A 21119-nucleotide genomic window follows, 5' to 3' on the forward strand; every position below is an offset into this window, starting at 1 on the left:
ACTTACTGTCAAATGGTTCAAAAATAATAAGCACACATGCAGGTGTGTGTAGAGGCGGGAGGGAGGGAAAATGATTAAGTAAATGGGGCAAAATGTTAACAATAGGTGAGCCTGGATAAAGGGTATAGGTTGTTCTTTATATCATTTTTGCAACTTTTCTGTGAGCTCAAAATCATTTCCAAATACAAAGTTTAAAAAAAGAGCTCCTTGGCTTCTAGCATGGGCACCTGATGTCTTTTGACTTCAAGAAGGCCGCAGGAGGAGGGGCAGGTATGAAAAAGGGTTGACACAGAATGTGCTGCATTTGAGGCTGCAACAAGATGTCCAGCACCCTCTGGAGAGAAGCCAGTGCTGGCAATGGCAGAAGTAGCCTCTAGTGCCATTTGTATAAAGGTTCCACTGTAGCCACAGGAAGAAGTGAGCTGGTACATGAGGAGGTGGAGAGAAGAGAACAGAACTAAGGGAGCAGAAGGGAGAAACCAACTGCAATCCAGGCTCTGCCCCAGAGTTGGCAAGGAAGAAGTCCTTACTTGTCCCTCCCCACCCCCACCAAGGCAGCGTCTGTACAGTGGTGGAGGCAGAAGTGTGCTGGGGCAGGGCAAGGCATTAGGGAGAAGTGGAAATGGGGAATAAAGAACTCCATTCTAAAAAGCCTGGTGACAAAGAAAATGTCCCAATGGTGTCTGTGACCTGTTCCTGGATCACGTCCCTTAAACTAGTTTGCAAGTACCTTGAGAGCAAACAGAAGCTCATAGACTATGCATTACACACAACAGGTGTTGCCCGGGGCACCTGCCACTCCCCAGCAGACCTGAGATTCATAGTACCTTTACACCACGGGTTGAAGAGAAGGTATAGGATGTTTTCCTCAGACTTAAGGATGTGGCTTCCAGTTTTCACATGTAGTTGGTAACGCCCCACGATGGCATTGGGGGTGCTGGTGACAGCCACTGTGACCTGAGCAAACCACAAGATAAGGTGGACACCATACCCTCTGGCCAGATCCCAAATCCTACAAATGTTTCCCAGAAAAATCCATCACTCCTAACAAATCATCCCATCTGGAACCTGCCCGGAGACAAGGAATGGTCAGGACCCTGGACAGCCAGGAGTGCTCTTGCAAGGGAAGGATGCATGCGACAGAAAAGCAGCCGCACACAGCACAAGGCTTTGGCAAGTCCTTCAAGAGCCCTAGACACACTGGACTCGAGAAGCTGGTGGACATTTTCACCTCTCCGAACTTCGCTCCCTTCACCACAGCCTGAAGGTGATACCATCTCCAGGTTGTTGGGAAAATGCTGTAGATAAAACACAAAAGGTACTGACATAGTTGGCTCTGTGTCCCCACCCAAATCTCACCTCAAATTATAATCCCAATAATCCCCACATGTTGAGGGAGGGACCTGGTGGGAGGTGACTAGATCATGAGGGTAGTTTCCCTCATGCTGTTCTGGTGACAGTGAGTGAGTTCTCATGGGAGCTGATGGTTTTATAAGACAGTTTTCCCTGCTCTTGTTCTCTCTCTCACCTGCTACCATGTAAAATGTGCCTGCTTCCCCTTCTGCCATGATTGTAAGTTTCCTGAGGTGTCCCCAGCCATGTGGAACTGTGAGTCAATTAAACTCCTTTTCTTTATAAATTAACAGTCTCAGGTATTTCTTTAGAGCAGTGCAAAAATTGACTAAGACAGGTGTGTAGCTCATTGCCTGGAACTTCAGGGGAAAGGTTAAATGTCAGCTGTCTTTGGAGCACAAAGCACCTTTCTCTTGGAATACAAGCAGCCAGAGTCCCAGAGGGCCATTGGTCCAAGGGTGTCCAGGCCTTTATCCAGCCTTTGAGGATAAATAATAACTAGAGAGATAATTAGGATAAATCAATATTGCTGTAGCCACAATGGTACCAGCAATAATTCTCATCATTGTCACAGAACACTTTCATTGTGGCCCAAGATCCTCCCATGAGGTGCTTATTATTATAAGATAACTCACAGGAGGAATAGGCTCTCAGTTCAAATCCCAATTCCACCCCCCACCTTTTTTGAGACAGTCTTTCTCTGTCACCCAGGCTGGAGTGCAATGGCACAAACATGGCTCATTGCAGCATTGAACTCCCGGGGTCAAGCAATTCTCCTACCTTAGGCTCCCAACTAGCTGGAACTACAGGTGCTCACCACCACATCTGGATAATTATTTCTTTTTTTTTTTTAAGTAGAGATGGGGTATCCCTGTGTTGCTCAGGCTAGCCAGCTCTACCTCTTACTGGCTATATTAACTTGGCTGGTTACTTAACCTCTCTTGTGCCTCAGTTCCCTTCTTTAAGAATTTGGAATAACAGATCCCCTTCTTTGTGGGTGCATTGTGAAAACTAAACAAGCTAATATATATAAACATTTCACTGTCATCATTTTGCTGGTGGGGAAACAGGTTCACAGAGGTGGCCCAAGAAGTAGAACTGGGATGAACCTCACTGTGCTACGACTCCAGAATCCACAAGGCTAACTCCCGATACCCTTCTCGTGGCACGGGGGAGGAGGTTGTGCCCTCAGTGTTCATTACAATGGAGCCCAGAAGAACCGGCCTTCCAGGGTGCAGGAAATGTCCTCCACCATCTGGGTGGTGGTCCCACGGCTCTATTCATATGCAAAAATTCATTGCACAAACCGTTAAGATTTCTGTCCTTTAAGTGTGTTACATGTCAATTTAAAAAACTTTTAAAATAACACTTTTTGAGTAAAGAAATGCAGCTCCTGCCCACACCCCATGCCCACCTCGGAAGAGATTTTCTTGATACCCTAAAAAACACTCAAATGCAAAATTACGGTTGGGAGTCTGGGATCTGGATGGGAGGGAGAGGAAGGAAGAGCCCGAGGCACTAGGGGGGATTCCAGCAGTAGCTGGCCCATTCATCTCATTTCCACCAGCAGATTCTGCTTCTACAAAAACCCAATGTAATTGCCATTTTAAAATCATGGCATTAGCCTAGCATTAAACTTCTAGGGATTTAGCCTAAGGAAATATCCACAAGCTAGTCCGAAGATCTGGCTGAGAGATGAAGACTGGAGACAACTGTGAACACCCGGCGCTCCCCAAAAGGGTGGAAAACCAGCCACCATAAGCCCACAGTTGTGGGCAGGAGCCATTGTGGAAAGCGTTCATTAGGCCTTGTCAAGCGAGCGAAGCTTGAGGTGGACTACCCCCACTTTGTATTTGACCATGACATAGAAAAGCCTGGCAGGAAGGATGGGTAACTTAATTGGTCGAACCACGGGTTATTTTTATGTACTTCTCTCCGCTTTTGTCCTCCAGTGAACATGGTTCCCTTTGAAATGAAAAGGAGAAGGGTGACAGGTAGGGGTTTGGCCACAGTCAGAGGTACTCTGTGCTTGGAGGAGGCGGAGGGGGGAAACAGACGTTTGGAGACATGACCCCCTCTGTCATGCTCTGCCATGGATGGCTTTAAACCACATTACCGACTGACAGGTGGCAAAGCAGATAGGGGCTGCTTCCATTAGGAGGAATCCGCCAGCCCGGTGGGTGCTCACCTCTTTGCCAGACTCCTCGTGAAGGGATGCCTGCCAATTGTGGTGGTCTGAGGGTGTCCTCGGGTTGAGCTCCACCAGGGTGTGTCTGGCAATACTAGGATTCAGCCCTGGAGACACGCAAAAGGAACAGAGTCTTGACATTGGCCCAGCCATGGGCCACCCCCCAAGACAATCTCCCCTGCTTCAGGGGCACCTACTGCCCACTCACGAGGCCCCCATCCCTCCTGTCCAGGCTTATTTGTCCCCTGGCTCCCTGGGTCCAGCTTCTCTAATTCTGCAGGTACCTTCCTCTGCCCCACATGGCCAGTTTTAGTTTTCTACTCAATTTAGATGAGCTCCCTGCCTCCTCCTCTCCGCGTCTTCCCTTTTTTCCCATCAGGTCCAGTCCTCCCCCTAGAGCTCCTGCCTCTGTCACGTGCTCACTGGAGTTACTGTTGGTTTAACCCCCACTGGCTAGTGCCACAGCCCCACAAGCTGGTCCACTCCGCGTAATGCAGGGGAACAGCTTAGCCTTTGCTCCTCTCATCTGGAGGAGGCAGATGCCACCGCCTACCCTGCACGCTGTCATGGGATCTTCTTTGAAAGATCAGCCAGGTTATGTTATGAGCTCCAGGGACTACTGGAATCAAACCCAACCTCTTTTCATAGCCCGCAGGTGGCCCTCAGTGAGGCTTCTCTCCAACTCCCCCTTTTCCTCCCTGTCATGACTGGGTTTCTGGTCCCCAGAGACTTAGCTCATGACAAACAGCACGTGACCACAAGTGTTGTCTCCTCAGGGCCCTGGCACTTGCCATGCTTGTGGCTGGGAACACCCTGCTCTCAGCTCTTCACATGGTGGCTCCTGCGTGGGACGTGGGTCTCAGCAGGGTCACTTCCCAAGGAAGTCTTTCCAACCCCGACAGAGTCAGCCTCGCCCTGATCTGCTGCTTTCTCTCTTGCTGGAGGAGCCTCTTGTTTTGGTTTCTTCATCATATTTGGCCCTGTCTGAAATTATCTTTTGTTCGTTTGTTGCTTTCTCTGCTAGTACGGTCAGGTCTAGGAGGCAAGGACCGCTTTACCTCTGGGTTCCCTGGCACAAAGTAGGTATTCAACAAACACTTGCTGAGTGAGGAAGTCTCACTGCATCACACATGGAGAGTGCTCAGTGCAACGCCTGATGTGTGGCAGGTGCTCAGGAAATTCTGGGTGAGGGAATGCACGTGGACTCAGGGCCAGTATAAAGTCACCGAAGTCAGTGACAGCAAGGTTCCAGTCCATGGTTGAACAGGCAGCTCATGGCACGGCACACAGTAGGTGCTTATTTCATATTGGATGAAGCGAACGGAGGCTGTTCTGACTGATCTCCACCAGCATGGTGGAGGAGACCCTATGCCTGTCATTCACTCAGAGAAGGAGCAAAAGGAGCTCTCTCCCAGGAAGTGCTATTGGATGCCCTCTTGTAAAGTAGATCTACTTGATCTCATTTTTTTTTTTTTTTGAGACAGAGTTTCACTCTTGTCACCAGTATGAAGTGCAATGGCGCCACCTCACCTCACTGTAACCTCTGCCTCCCAGGTTCAAGCGATTCTCCTACCTCAGTCTCCTGAGTAGCTGGGATTACAGGCACCCATCACTATGCCCTACTAATTTTTGTATTTTTAGTAGAGATGAGGTTTCACCATGTTGGCCAGGCTGGTCTTGAACTCCTGACCTCAGGTGATCTGCCTGCCTCGGCCTCCCAAAGTGCTGGGATTACAGGCATGAGCCGCCATGCCTGGCTTACTTGAACTATTTTTAAAACTTAAAAACATTAAAGAAGACCCTCCTCCATTATCCTACCACAAGATCTAATACATTTTCTCTCTGTTCCCCTAGTTGTACTTATGCACACATATTTACCTAACTATAACAAATGCGTGAGCCTTTTCCTATTATCTTTGCAACCAAAATGTGATATTTTAATCATTATTACTGCTTGCCTCCAGCCCACCCAGCTATGGCGTCAGCATACCTCAGTCCTATGATTCATCTCTACACAATGTTCCAGACCCCACCGAAGCAGATGCCTGCTGAGTCGCCTCCTCCCTCTGCTCTGGCCCCTCCACTGCTTAGCCAAGGAATCGGAGCCTCACTGTGTGCCAGGTCCTGACTGAGCTTCCATTTTACTCTCATCATACCTCCTAATATTCCCGCTTCACAGATGGAGAAACTGGGGATCAGGGAGGGGAAGGCACTCCTGGCTCACACTGGCCGGAAAGGGCCACTCCAGCATCCAGGGACCTGTGTGGTCCCTCCCCCAAGCCCACAAGTACGGCCCCGAGGCTTCACCTGTGCCGAATTGCAGTTTCAGTTCGTGGTAGGATTGCAGAGGCTGGTTCAGCGCCAGCCGCAGGTGAAACACCTGCCCTCGCCGGAACACAGGACTGCTCGTTTGGAACTCCCTCGTGTGGTGAGAAATGGCGTTCTCCTGCTTCAAGAAGTCAACATGGAGAACCTGCAGCTCTGTCAGCAACACAGCACGTGGGGAAAGAGCACAGAGAATGTTTATTCCCTGATCACCTCCTCCTGGGTTTAAAATCTGACAGTTTGTGGAGGCGGAGCCGGGCTTTCAAGTCGGGCATCCCAGCTCCACCTCTGACTGGCTATGAATCTGTCTGAGACTCAGTTTCCTCACCTGTAAGATAAGCGTGCATGTACCTACCTTGTGGGGTTACATGGGGATGAGCTGAGAGCAGTGGACTCAAGTGCTCAGTCACGTAACCCTGAAAGGTAGGTAGCTGCATGCTCACCTTACAGGTAAGGAAACTGAGTCTCAGACAGTGAGTCTGTGAGTGGCTGTTAGGCAAGGCCCCCTCCCCAACTACCCCTCTCTGCAGACATGGCCTCAGGAAAACGCTGGAGCCAGGATGTTCTCCGTTAATCAACTCAGAAGCTGGAGGGAAAGAGGGGATCAGGCAAATTGAGGAGAGAACAGATGATCCCTGGGGTTGCCCCACTTCCTGTTCAGCCCAGACTCCCATCAGCTTCCAATCAGACAACATCCTGAGGCCAGAGTTCACATCCTGAAGGAAGGGTGGGGTGCAAAGTGGCTGGGGTGAAGCCTTTTGATCCAAATAGAGGAAGAAGCACCAAGGATTCCCATGATCGGAGGCCAAGACCACTTGCATTATAAATGGGACTTTTAAGGCCGGACACAGTGGCTCGCTCCTGTAATCCCAGCACCTTGGGAGGCTGACAGGGGCGGATCACCTGAGGTCAGGAGCCGAGACTGAGCCAATGCACTCCAGACTGGGTGACAGAGTGGGACTCCATTCCCCCCCAAAAGAAAAGGGGGGATGTTTTTCTTCAATGCTGAAGTGAAAAGTACATCTGGTAAAAGAAATACTCTCCACATGCATAATACACCCTTTTCTGTAACCCATGTCTTTTTTACCATGTGTCTGTTATAATGACATTTCTTTGTGTTACCTCAGCTTAGAACCCAAACCCCTCCCCTTCATCTAAAATTCAAACTATTCCCAGGCTCATGAGTCATGAAGGGAAATGTGTTTTGGCTGCACGTTGAAACCACCTGGAGGGGCGGGTATAAAACTGTATATGTTTTCCCCCAACAACTCTAATACAATTGATCTGAGTGGGGCAGAGCCTCTGTGTTTTCAACGCTTTCCAGGCAATTCCAGTGGGCAGAGGGCGTGGTAAAACACAGACTGCCAGGCCCACCCGAGTTTCTGAATCAGCACATCTGGGGTGTGGCTGAGAATTCGCCTCTCCAGCAGCTTCCTTGATGACTCTGACACTGCTGGCCCAGGGAACACACATTGAGAACCCCCAGATTAGGAAGCCCTACTGTGGCCTGTGAGGTAAACTGGGGTGAGATGCAGGGATCTTGCCCTGCTCCAGAGGGCTCACCCACAGAGGGAACTCATCCTCTGCAGAGATCATGGAGGCCAGCCATGGACACATGGGCTTTCGTGACTACAAAATGGATGGAGTGGTCACGCCCACATCAGAGGGCTACCTTGGGGATGTGGTCAGTGATGTGTCTGGAGACAGCCAGCTCACTCTTGATGGAGTGGCTTTGGGATTGGGGTCTGGACAAGTGTTCTCCAGGAAGGCAAGCCCCCAGCAAGCGGCCTTCCTTCCACACTGCTGCACAGGGCCTGGGAACCTGCTCCCTCCAGCAGGGAGGCCACCTGGCAGACAACCTACCTTCCCAGGTGTCTCCCCTTTTTGGGCTAAAATCTTGGGGTGGGCCCATGGCTAGCTGGAGCATCTTAGCCCATTTGTGCTGCTGTGATGGAACACCTGAGACTGCACCATTTAGAAAGAATAGAAATTTACTTCTGACAGTTCTTACAAACAACCATTCCAGATGAAAGGTCTGGATGAGCATAAGAGACCACTGAAAAAAAGTAAAGTTATGATTGCTGAATGAGACACACAGAAAAAAAACATGTCACAACTAATTGTTAAAGGAATTGAACACATCCTGTGTGACTCCACTGGAGAGGACTCTTGGAAGCACCTGCTAGTTCCCACAGGACCTCACCCCATGTGCCTCTTCCCTTTGCTGATTTTTCTTTGTACCTTTGCCACAATAAATCACATCCCCCTCATAGTGTCCATATTGCTGTCTGAGGCTACCGCCACCTGCCAGCAGGCACTGCTGGACAGTCTCCTTCCTTGACTGCTTGTGGGAGCGCAGCCTCAGCAGAATGCATACCAGTTATGAAAAATTTGAAACATCACCTCTTTCTGTAGAGGTCTGGGATTCCCCCAAACTAAGAAAATAAAATAAACAGTTGTCCTTGGCTCATAGGCATAAATTGACTCCTAGTCACAGTTGTCACTGGTTTAGGGGATAAATGCCAATCCTCTTTGGGGTGATTTATTCTCCACCAAAGTTTTATGGAATTCCCACAGATAAAGTCACACTCAAGGTGAGCTTATAGCCCTAAATTTTAAAACAAAAAATCCACTATTTCAGCAGAAACCACACAAGTATTCTTCCAAGAAATCAGATAATACACAGACTATGAAATAAGGTATAGAGACTATGGACCAGGTGCAGTGGCTCATGCCTATAATCCCAGCACTTTGGGAGGCTGAGGTGGGAGGATCCCTTGAGCCCAGGAGTTCAAGACCAGTCTGGACAACATAGGGAAACCCTGTCTTTTCAAAAAAATTTTTTTTTAGTTAGCTGAGAATGATGGTGTGCACATGCAGTCTCAGCTACTTGGGAGGCTGAGGCAAGAGTTTCACTTGGGCCTGGGAGGTCAAGACTGCAGTGAGCCATGTTCACACCACTACACTACAGCCTGGGTGACAGAGTGAGACCTTACTTCAAAAAATAATAAATAAAATAAAATATTTAGGCCGGGCGTGGTGGCTCACACCTGTAATCCCAGCCCTTTGGAAGGCTGAGGCAGGTGGATCACAAGGTCAAGAGATCAAGACCATCCTGGCCAAGACGGTGAAACCCCATCTCTATTAAAAGTACAAAAAAATTATCCAGGCGTAGTGGCACGCGCCTGTGGTCCTAGCTACTTGGAAGGCTGAGGTAGAAGAATCACTTGAACCCAGGAGGCAGAGGTTGCAGTGAGCTGAGATTGTGCCACTGCACTGGAGCCTGGTGACAGAGCAAGGCCCCGTCTCAAAAATAAAATAAAATATTTAAAAATATATATACAGACCATAAAATAGCCAAGTCAAAAAATGGCTAGGGACATAAGAGAAGGAATCAAAACTATGAGAAAGGAATGAGCCACTATTAAGAATGACCAGATAAGTTTCTTAAAACATAACTTCTAAAAATAAAAATGTGGTTCTTGAAATGAAAAGAAGTCACAGTTAAATGACAAAGAGACATAACTGAAAGAGAATCAGTGAACTAGAAAACAGACTGGAAACAAATACCTATAACACAACCTAGAGAAATATGAATAGAAGTAAATATGAAAAGCAGTTTAGAGATGTGGAGTCTTGGATGAAAAAGTCTAAAGTATTTACTCTAGTTGTTCTGAAAAGAGAGAATCAAGACTGGGGAGCAGCAGCAACGAGGTGGTGGTTGAGAACTTTCCAGAATGAATGAGAGATATGAATCCTCTTATTTAGGAATCACAAAGAATCACAAATAGGATAAAGAAAAGGCCGGGTGCAGTGGCTCACACCTGTAATCCCAGCACTTTGGGAGGCTGAGGTAGGTGGATCACTTGAGGCCAGGAGTTCGTGACCAGCCTGGCCAACATGGTGAAACGCCGTCTCTACTAAAAATACAAAAATTAGCTGGGTATGGTGGCACGTGCCTGTAATCCTCACTGCTCAGGAGGCTGAGGTAGGACAGTCACTTGAACCTGAGAGGCGGAGGCTGCAGTGAGCCGAGATCACATCACTGCACTCCAGCCTGGGTGATCGAGTGAAACCTTGTCTCAAATAAATAAATAAATAAATAAATAAAAGTAATAAATGCCCATTGCAAAAATTAAGTCTCTCTCCCATCCCAGACTTTCAGATCCCTTCTCCAGAGAAAATCACTATAAAGTATCCAATATCTTTCCAGTTTTCTCTGCCATAAACCAATACTTTAGTTACACAAACATAAGCTTTCTCAATACACTATTCTGTACCTTGCTTCCCTCTCTTTCTCCCTCTTTCTCTCTCATACACATATCTTGAAATTTATCTCCTAACCACCCAACTAGATCTTCTTATTTTTTTAATTTTTTTTTTGAGACAGTCTCATTCTGTTGCCCAGGCTGGAGTGCAATGGAGTGATCACAGCTCACTGCAGCCTCGACTTCCCCGGCTGAACCAATCCTCCCACTTCAGCCTCCTGAGTAGCTGGCACTACAGGCATGCCCCACCACACCCAGCTAATTTTTTCATTTTTCATGAACAGGGGGTCTCCCTATGTTGCCCAGGCTGGTTTCAACCTTGTTATTTTCAGTAGCTACTATCCCTGTGGATGGACATGTAGATTGTTTAAAATCTTACATGCTACAGTGTACTTCCTTGTCAGTATATCTTTGCACTCATGTGTGGCAATATTTGTAAGAGAAATCTTCCAAAGCAGAACTGCTGTGTCACAGGATATGGGCATCTTTAATTTCAGTAAATGCTGCCACAGAGCCTTCTAGTGACTGCATCAGTGACTCTCCTACAAAAAGATGAGAAGATGCCTTTTTAAAGCTTTTTACTATTAAACTTCTAATCTTGGTCAATCTGATAAATGAAAAAATGAAATCTCAGTGCTGTTTTGCTTATTTATTTATTTTTATTTTTTAATTAGTTATTTATTTATTTTTAGAGATGGGGTTTCTCCATGTTGGTCAGGCTGGTCTTGAACTCTTGACCTCAGGTGATCCACCCGCCTCGGCCTCCCAAAGTGCTGGGATTACAGGCATGAGCCACTGCGCCTGGCCCTACTTTTTTTTTTCTTTAGGAGACAGAGTCTTGGCCTGTCACCCAGGCTGAAGTGCAGTGGCACACACATGGCTCACTGCAGTCTTGAACCTGAGTAGCTGGAACTGCTGATGTATACCACCATGCCTGGCTAATTTTTATTTTTATTTATTTATTTATTTATTTATTTATTTATTTTTGAGATAAAGTCTCACTCTGTTGCCCAGGCTGGAGTGTAGTGGTGCAGTCTCAGGTCACTGCAGCCTCTGCCTTCCAGGTTCAAGTGATTCTCATTCCTCAGTCTCCTGAGTAGCTGGCGCTACAGCTGTGCGCCACAATGCCTGGCTAATTTTTGTATTTTTTTTAGTAGAGATGAGGTTTCACCATGATGGCCAGGCTTGTCTCTAACTTCTGATCTCAAGTAATCTGCCCGCCTTGGCCTCCCAAAGTGCTGAAATTATAGGCATGAGCCACCGTGCCGGGCCGTGGCTAATTTTTAAATTGTTTTGTGGAGACAGGGACTCGCTGTTTCCCAGGCTTGAACCTGGGAGGCGGAGGCTCCCAGGGCTCAAGCAATCCTCCCAAATTTTTGGTATTATATGCATGAGCCACCGCACCTGGCCTCCCGTTTCAGTTTTATTTCATGACCACCCTCGTTCCAAGTAAGGTTATCTTTTCATATATTACAATTTATATTTCCTTTTCTTCGAACTACCTAATACTGTTCTTTGTCCATGTATATTTTGGGATGTTGGTCATTCTCCTATATATCTGTGACAGCTCTTTTTATACTACAGAATAGCATTTATTTCTCATATGTGTTGAAAGTACCCTTCACAGTTCCATTACCTCTGACTCTATAAGTTTCGTCTCACATATATTTTAAATTTTTCTGCAGTCAGTTTTACCTTTCTTTTTCTTTATGTTTCAAGGTTTTCTATTTTCCTTTGTAACATCTTCTCTACTCCAAGACTATTTTTCATATTGCCTACATTTTCTTCTAATGCCTTTACAGTTTCATCTTTGACCTTCCTGGGATTTGTCATGGTGTAAACCAGGAGATAGAGATCTAGCTTTGTTTTTTCTCCAAATACTAGCCAGTTGTCCTAATACTACAACTTGCACAATTTCTCATTTCCTCTGCTTATATGAAATCCCACCTTTATCCCACACATACCACCATTTTCTAGGTCCCTATTTGGATGTCCTGACCTCCCAGAGTGGTTTGAAGAAGAAATGAAATAGTATTCATGAAAACATCGTGAAGTCATCACAACTCACTAATGTAAGGTGGCATGTGATGGTTACTTGCACAAGCCCATCAGAAAGGACACCTCAGGAGGTGTCAGCTCCCCCTACCAACACCCCTACACTGCTGGCCATGAGGTGACTGTCTTTGGTGATTTAGATCTTGAGAGTAAAGTCAAACTGCCTAGCAGGGAGGCAGCATGCTGCAGTATGAGATGAACACATGCCGGGTTTGCATCCCAGCTCTGCCACCCGTGGCTGGGACCTCAGGCAAGTCATCAGACCTCCCCAAGGAGCAGGCTGCTCCTCTTTAAAATGACAGTGTGGGTCAGGCGACGCTGCCTTTCCTTGTAATTTAGACAGCACTTTCACAGGATTGATGTGACTTTCCCAAAGCCACAGGGCTATTTAGTGCATGGCAGAGACGTGAATCCTCTCTCTCTCAAATCAGCAGGTGCTTCCCATCACACCACACCACGCTTCCTCAGTCCCAAGGACTCTTTACCCTTCAAGGCTGAGTCTAGGTGAGGCGTCAGCCATCTAAGGAGGAACTCAAAACTCTGTGGCCTTGGGACTAAAGAGTCTGATTTCTTTTTAAATGTCACCCTCCAAAAAAGGAGAAGCTGGAGGGTCTGGCTTAGTCCCTTTGCAGAGTTTCAAAGCAGCCATTCCTTAGCTATCAAGCAGCTTCTCAAGCAAGAGAGGAGGCTGCTGAGCAAACCCTGCTGGGAGGTCACAAAGGGCTTGGGGGCTGGGGAGTCGGCAGAGGGGTTCAAATCCAGCCTCATTGTTCCCTGGCAGCACCCAGGCTCCCTGAAGTAATATTGGGGGCTCTGGTGCCCTCTTGGTGGTGGTAGGGAGCTGCATCCTCATGGGGCATAGAGCCCAGCACATGAGCCCCCTCTGCTATTCCCCACTCTGAGAAGTAGTGACACTCTGCAGTAGGGAAATCCATCAGGTGACCTTGAGAAAGGACAAGACGCACTGAGAGACACACTCTACAAAATAACTGGTCTGTACTCCTCAAAAACGAAGTCATGAAGCTCCAACAACAGACAAACTGTTCCAGACAAAGGAGACCAAAGAGGCACGGCAACGGAATGCAAAGCCCGACACAGGATTTTCTTCTGCTATACATGACATTATTGGGACAGCTGGTGAAATCTGCGTAAAATCTATGGGTTGGATAACAGTACTGAAATGGTGTTCATGTCCTGGTTTTCATAATTGTATTGGCTACATAAGAGAATGTCCTTGTTTATAGGAAATACACATCAAAGTATTTAACAATGTAATGTCTACAACTTACACACGAGTTAAAAAAACAAAAACCTGGCCGGGCGCGGTGGCTCAAGCCTGTAATCCCAGCACTTTGGGAGGCCGAGGTGGGTGGATCACGAGGTCAAGAGATCGAGACCATCCTGGTCAACATGGTGAAACCCCACCTCTACTAAAACTACAAAAAATTAGCTGGGCATGGTGGTGCATGCCTGTAATCCCAGCTACTCAGGAGGCTGAGGCAGGAGAATTGCCTGAACCCAGGAGGCGGAGGTTGCGGTGAGCCGAGATCGTGCCATTGCACTCCAGCCAGGAAAAAAAAAACAAAACACCCTCTCAAAAAAAAAAAAAAAAAAAAAAAAAAAAAAAAAACCTATTTGTCTATCTACCAGTCTGTCTTTATCATCCATGTCATTTATTTGTCCACTGATTGATCAAGAAGGATAAAGAAAATGTGTTATTTAGGGAATCTGGATAAAAGATATATGGAAATTCTTCTTACTATTTTTGCAGTCTTTTTGTAAATCTGAAATTACGCCTAAATGAAAAGTTTGTTTTTTTGTTTTGTAAAAAGAGATGAGACAGACAGGAAGCAGCACAAGGGCCACATGTTAGAGTGAGAGGGCAATGGCCCCAGGCACCCAGCAGAGGCAAGAGTGGTTTAGGGCCAGCTGGCTGGAGGAGCACGCGGAGCTCCATGGAGATCTCACCCACTCACCTTTTGATGCGTCCATTGTCCCTTCAGCTTCTCTCCTGCAATGCCGGGGAAGACTCTGTCGCTGATGCCTGGTGCTTCCACAGGGTTGGTCCTCAGGGGGAGAGAACAGCCCTTTTTATGTGATCCTGGTCTAGATGTGACCCTGCTGTGGCTGCCAAGGGGCAGGGTTTGGGAAGGGGATGTTGATTAGAAATAATAAAATCCCGGAACCTTCCATATCAGACCTAGGAAATCAGGAGCCAAGATGAGCTGTTGTAAAAGGGACAGAAAATAGAGAATGGCACCTCCTTGTCTGTTATATGAGCCTGACAATGGGTCATCAAAAGCCAGGACTCCATGACCTCCACCACATGTGGCCTGACATTCTGGTTACCATCAAGATCAAGTCTAGGAACAGAGGCTAATCTTTACTGACTTGATGGTTTTCTTCTTGTTCTCTTTTCTTCAAGTTGGAAAAGTAAGAGACGCTTGTGAGTTTTTTGTTTTACATTTTGAATACATAATGCATCCAGATGGTTCAAAATTGAAGAAGGTCCCCCCCGTCACCTTGATGCATCCTACTACCAGTTTCTTTTAGCTCTTTCCAAAGATGTTGTATGCACTGAGAAGCAAATAATGTATTACTTTTATTTACACAAATGAAAGCATATCACTGTGTTGTCCAGACTGCTGTGTGGTCTCGAACTCCTAGGCTCAAGGGATCTTCCCACCTTCATCTCCCAAAGTACTAGGATTAGAGGTGTGAGCTACCATGCCTGGCAAGATGGAGCTGTTCCTATTGCACATGGAGAGGTGACCCAGTCTTTTCACAGCTGCACAGAGTCTGCGTGGATGGTCCCTAATGCATGTAGCTCACCTCCCATCCACAGGCATCTGAGTTGCTTCCAATATTTCCCTATTACAATCAGTGCTGCAATGAGTAAGTTGGTACAGAGATCATTTTACCCTAGTATGAGTGTATCTATAGGAGATACACTTGCCTTGAAGTGGAAATGTTGGGCCAAAGAGCAGAAGCTTTTGTAATTTTGATGGCTATCTGCTCTGCTCTCCACAGGGGCACCTGTGATATTTTTCAATGATGTTATGTCTACTGAAAGGAGCCAGCCTGGCATAGTAGCAGAAATGCCAGAGGAGGAGAGGAGACTCCTGACACTGAAACCCCAACACCACAGTAACTTCCTGTGTGTCACTAGGAATGTTGTCTTCATTAGCGCCTTACCTGAAAAGCAAGGGGACTGAATAATGATGCCAATGGTCTCTTCCAGACCAAAAGCCCAGGGATGGGCAATCACCTTTGCTGGCTTAAGGCACACCAGAGAGCGAAGACCCTGGTTACTTTGAGTAAAAATAATAAAGTCAGAGGTTTTTGCTGTTTTGCAGGCAAGCATCTCAGCCCCGCATTCCTAGATATAATAGAACAAACCAAGCCCTGAAATGCACATGGGATTTACAAAAATCCCTGGCTGGGCTCTGTCTGCAGAGAAGCCCTAGGACCTATGATTACAAGCTCAGGAATGGGAGAAGGATGGTTGCTTTTCTCTATAGTTCCTTTTGCATCCTCAGAATTTAGCACCATGTGCACGAATTACCTATTTAAGAATAAATTTACCACTTAAAGGGAAAAAGTCTCTGAATAAAAGTCCTGGCCTAGGGGTGAGAGGGTCCAGATATTACTTGCTTCACCTCTCTGGGCTTTCTTCATCATCTTTGACAAATGAGGGGCTTCTGCAAGATGAGATTTCATCAGTACCTTCCAGGCCAGAGAATCCAGGGTACCAGAGTGAGTATAAAAGTAAATAAAAGGAATAGACTTTGGGGTCAGACAGAACTGGGCCTCCATCCTAGGTCCTCTACAGACCCACTGTGTGACCTTGGGAAGTTACTTCTCTGTGCCTCTGTTTCCCCATCTGGGGGGTGGGAGATAATAACACCCATGCCACAGGTCAGGTATCTAAAGGAGGATGCTGTGAGGAGGTGAAGGCATTCCAAATTCTCTGCAAGAAATGAGCTATACCGGGGACCTTACAAAGGGCACCCAATCCCAACACCCTCATTTCACAGATAGAAGAAGTGCAGCCCAGAGACAGGCAGCCGCCTAGTGTCGGCAGAGGATCCCCAAGAGCCTCCCTTCCCTCTTCCTGCAACAGAACTTCCAGGCCTCAGCAGAGTGGGCCCTAATTTAGTTTTTTGTGCGTGTGGCATTTTATCTGTCAGCTTGTCCCAAAGCATCATCTATTCTTGCCTTTCCTGTCTGGGCCACAGCTGATACCAGGGTCTAGTCACAGGCCACTGGGGCTGTTAGCCCTGCGAAATGAAGTCACCACTAGTGTCTGGTGGCCAACCCCTGGTGTACTGGGATCAGAGGCAGCCCACTCAAGATCCTCTGCTCTTTGTTCTCCGAAGGGACCAGGCGCAGGCCCTGCCATGGGACAGGGGGCTATAAAGGTGCTGTCCCAGAAAGGTTGGCATGGTCTAAACTTCACATTAATCCACAGATAATGGAGCTGGGGAGAAGGGAGAAGAGGAAAAGGTAGGCAAGAAGAGCCTGGAAACCACCGGGTAAGGCGTGGGACAGAAGACACTTTTCAAGATGAAGTTCATACAGGACTTTAGCCAGGAATAGAATCTTCTCATTTTGCGTCCCTAGCCCATAGCATGGCACACAGTGCTCAGCAGAGGAGCATGAATAAATGAACGAGTAAGCAAACAGGACAGGGTGCTCTGGTGAGAGCCTGGGAGAGGCCCCAGGCCTGTGCCTGTGTGGCAGGTGCCTCCTGCAGCAGTCAGGGAAGACTGTGTCCCCTTCTCCCAATGCATGCTGGCAGTCCCTTTTGGAAGAAAAGCCCAATATGCACTGGTTTTGGGGATTCAAGCTCAATCCCTCACCCACCCCCCAATTCTGAGGATGAAAGAACAGCCAGGTCCCATCAGACTCTAGGCGCCACAGGGGCTGTTCATAGTGCTAAGCCCGGAGCTAAATCATGAAGATAGCCATCCTGATACGTTCCCCCCTTTTCTTGTAGAGACAGGGAGGAGTTAGTAAATATGCATCCACACATCTGTGGGAGCAAAATCTTTTCTTCTTGTATCTGAAGCTATAAATTCATCCCTAATCTATTTTCTTATTGTATATGTAAACAACTTTATAGGAGAAAATAAAAGAATCCAATAAATGCTGAAGTCACCTCTCATCAAGCTACTCCTAGTGCTTGCCATTGTACACGGATGTGTTTACACGGCATGGAGCAACCCTAGCACCTCGGGCCATGCCAGGCAGCCTGTCCTTCTGGACATTGTTAGGATCTGCCTATTTCAAATGCTCACCTCTGTTCATGGGCACATGATATTCTACCATATTTGCTTAACCATTTCTTAACTATCAGGCAACTAACTGCTACTAGCAATAATGCAGTTAGGAACCCTGTTGCCTAAATTGTGTATTTTTTTCTTTTAGATTGCCCCCCAGGTGTAGCATTAGGTCCAACTGCAGAGGGGACTGACTTTTAAACTCTGGCGAGGGGCTACCCCTTGATGGACCACACTGGTGACAATCAGGACTCGCTGCTGCAGACCTCTGGACAAGAAGAACTTTGGGGACCCTATTGAAGACCAGCAAGGGAACACTGAAGTAGTACAGACAGGACAGCTCTCAGCCTGGCTATCTGGGGTCCCAGCTCAGCTCCATCTATGACAAGCTGAGTGGATTTGGGGGAAATCTGAGCCCTCCAAGCCCTGGTTTCCCAAAGGAGCTGGATGGATCTGGAATTTAGTCACAACTTTCTGGCCAATCCAGCCCTGGAGTCAATTCCACTGTAATCAACACGGTCTGTCTCACCTCCCACCCTAACCTGTCTGATTCACCATACCTCCAGACTCTGGGCTGGGCTCTGCCATTGCTTACCGAGACCAGAGCCCAGAGTACACCTCGGCTAGCAAGGACAATCTTGGGGGTTTCTTGCTAAACAATAGCAGTAGTATTTGCATGTTTAATGACTGTTAAATGTGATCATTCTCATCTATCAGTGAAGTGTTATCTAAAAACATTTATGAAACTTACAAAAATCCCCCCCAAAAGAGTAATGTAAATTTACGTCTCCCTCATCAAGTTTGAGAAATAAAACTTTAGGGATACAACTGGAGCCTTCAGCCCCTTGCACATCCTTTCCCAATCCTAACTTCTAGTCCTCCCTCTCCCCAAAAGTAACTACTACTCTTAGTTCGGTATTTCAGTTTCCTTGTATATTTAAACGTACTTACTACACATATGGATATCTAAAATAATAGGTAGTATTGTTTTGAAGGGTTTTTTTTTAATAAAGTTATCATGCTTAACATGCCCTTCTACTTTTTTCCACTCCACATTATGAATTTGAGATTTTTTTCCATGTAATTCATGCTTCATTGTCACCACTGTATAGTATTCAACACACTGTTTGCTATAAGTTCTTTACTCTCCCATTGATATGATTGTTTCACATTTTTCTTAGTTATAAACACTGCTGCAGCCGGGTGCGGTGGCTCAAGCCTGTAATCCCAGCACTTTGGGAGGCCGAGGAGGGTGGATCACGAGGTCAAGAGATCGAGACCATCCTGGTCAACATGGTGAAACCCCATCTCTACTAAAAATACAAAAAATCAGCTGGGCATGGTGGTGCGTGCCTGTAATCCCAGCTACTCAGGAGGCTGAGGCAGGAGAATTGCCTGAACCCAGGAGGCGGAGGTTGCGGTGAGCCGAGATCGTGCCATTGCACTCCAACCTGGGTAACAAGAGTGAAACTCTGACTCAAAAAAAAAAAAAAAAAAAAAAAAAACCACTGCTGCAATAAGCATGTGTGTTCATGTCTCCTTGTGCACAAGTGAGAGTCTCCAGGACTGGAACTGCTGGCTCAAACAGTATGCACATCTTCTGTTTTGTCAGATGACAGTAAAATGTCTCCAGAGGGTTCTACTAATTTACACTCCCACCAGTAGCACATGGGAATTCACAGTGCTCCACAGCAATGGCCTTGCTTGTTCAACTTTGTAACTTTTGCTAATCTTGTATGAAATGGCATCAATGGTATCTTACTGAGTTCTCCCTAGCTTTATTGAGGTACAATTTATATCCAATAAAATTCACCCACTTTGGCTGGGTGTGGTGGCTCATGCTTGGAATCCCAGAATTTTGGGAGGCCAAGGCAGGTGGATCACAAGGCCAAGAGACTGAGACCATCCTGACTAACACGGTGAAACCCCGTCTCTATTAAAAATATAAAAAGTTAGCCAGGCATGGTGTCACACGCTTGTAGTCCCAGCTACTTGGGAGGCTGAGGCAGAAGAATCACTTGAACCCTAGAGGCGGAGGTTGCAGTGAGCTGAGATTGTGCCATTGCACTCCAGCCTGGGTGACAGGAGTGAGAGTCTGTCTCAAAAAATAATAAGAATAATTCACCCACTTTAAGTGTAGAATTTTAGTAGTTTTATACAGTTGTGTAATGACCACTATGATTAAGATGTAGAACAGAGCCATCACCCTAAAAAGTTCCCTCTTGCACTGATTCCCAGCCCTAAGCAACCACTGATCTGCCTTCTGTCACTGGTTTTGCCTTTTTTTTAATTACATATAAATGGAGCCATATGCTATATATTCTTTTTTAAGTCTGGCTTCTTTCACTTAGCATAATTATTTTACGATTCTCTATGTGATAGCATGTATCAATACTTTCTTCCTTTTTATTGCAGAGTAGTATTCCCTAGAATGAATGTGGGTGCCATCTGTCAACTCATCAGTTGCATCAGTCAACTCACGCCGCCATAACAAATACCACAGACCGCACGACTTAAACTTAACAGATACTTATTTTCTCACAGCTAGAAGTCCACGATCAATGTGCCGGCAAATTCACGTTCTGATGATGGTCCTTTTCCTGACTTGCCTTCTCCCCTTCTTGCTATGTCCTCAAATGACCTCTCCTCTGTGCATGTGCAGAGAGTCCTTCTTATAAGGACTCCTGTTCTATCGGATTAGAGTTCCACCTTTATGACCTCGGTTAAATTTATCTTCATAAAGCCCCATCTCCAAATACAGGCATACTGGGGTTTGGGGCTTTGACATCAACTTTGGTGGGACATAATTCAGTCTGTAACGGGGCTATTACGGATAACACTGCTATAAACATTCTTTTACAAGTGTTTATGTGGACATACGTTTCCATTTTTCTGTGACAAACACCTAGAAGGAGCAAGTATATGTTTAACTTTACAAGATACTGTTAAACTGTTTTACAAAATGGTTGTACCATGTTGCTGTACAATCAGCATTTACAGTTGCCTACACCTTCACCAATACTTGCTAATTTCAGTAATTTAAATTTTAGCCATTCTAGTAAATGTGCAGTAGTATGTCATTGTGGTTTTGATTTGTGTTTCCTTAATAACTAATGATATCATGTCTAATTTCAAGTGCATATCCATTACCTATATATCTTGTGAAGTGCCTGTTAAAACTTTTTGCCCACAAATTATTAGATTATCCTCTTAAGTTGCAAGAACTTTTTACATATTCTGGTTATAAGTCCTTTATCAGATACGTCTTTTTCAAGTATTTTCTCCCAGTCCGTGGCATACTTTTTCCTTTTCTTCTGCGGTTTTAATTTACATTTTCCTTAATACTAGTGAGGTTGAGCCTCTTCATGTGTTTATTGGCTGTTCAAGTTTCCTCTTCTACAAATTATCAACTCACAAACTTTCTTTTGAGGTATTTTGTCTTTTTCTTAATCATTTATAAAATCTGAGCAGCTTTGAGAAAATAATTTCTAAGAGCCCCCTCCAACTACCTACCTGAATCTTTCTGTTCCTGCCCTCACTGGGGGTGAGATGTCTGCGCTCCTTGCTAAGGGGCCAAACTGTCCACTTGTGCATCAGATCCTGCCTCACCTGCTCTGGCTTGGCACTCAATGCTCTCATCATCCCCTT

At 46.3% G+C, this 21119-nt stretch overlaps 1 protein-coding gene across 1 annotated transcript; it reads right to left on the minus strand.

The window, feature by feature from the left end:
• Nucleotides 1-2206: 2206 nt before the first annotated feature.
• LOC116564752 (protein-glutamine gamma-glutamyltransferase 4-like) lies at nucleotides 2207-18663 on the minus strand. The gene is made up of 3 exons (XM_032298052.1): nucleotides 14166-18663; nucleotides 5849-6022; nucleotides 2207-3648 (listed from the first exon to the last, which is right to left on the minus strand). The coding sequence occupies exons 1-3, from the start codon at nucleotides 14179-14181 to the stop codon at nucleotides 3434-3436; spliced, it is 405 nt and encodes a 134-aa protein (XP_032153943.1). The 5' UTR covers nucleotides 14182-18663; the 3' UTR covers nucleotides 2207-3433.
• Between the last annotated feature and the right edge of the window lie 2456 nt (nucleotides 18664-21119).

Source organism: Sapajus apella, unplaced genomic scaffold (assembly GCF_009761245.1).
Source record: "Sapajus apella isolate SASKATOON/1434 unplaced genomic scaffold, GSC_monkey_1.0 scaffold38, whole genome shotgun sequence".
In the NCBI taxonomy this organism is placed as follows: domain Eukaryota; kingdom Metazoa; phylum Chordata; class Mammalia; order Primates; family Cebidae; genus Sapajus; species Sapajus apella.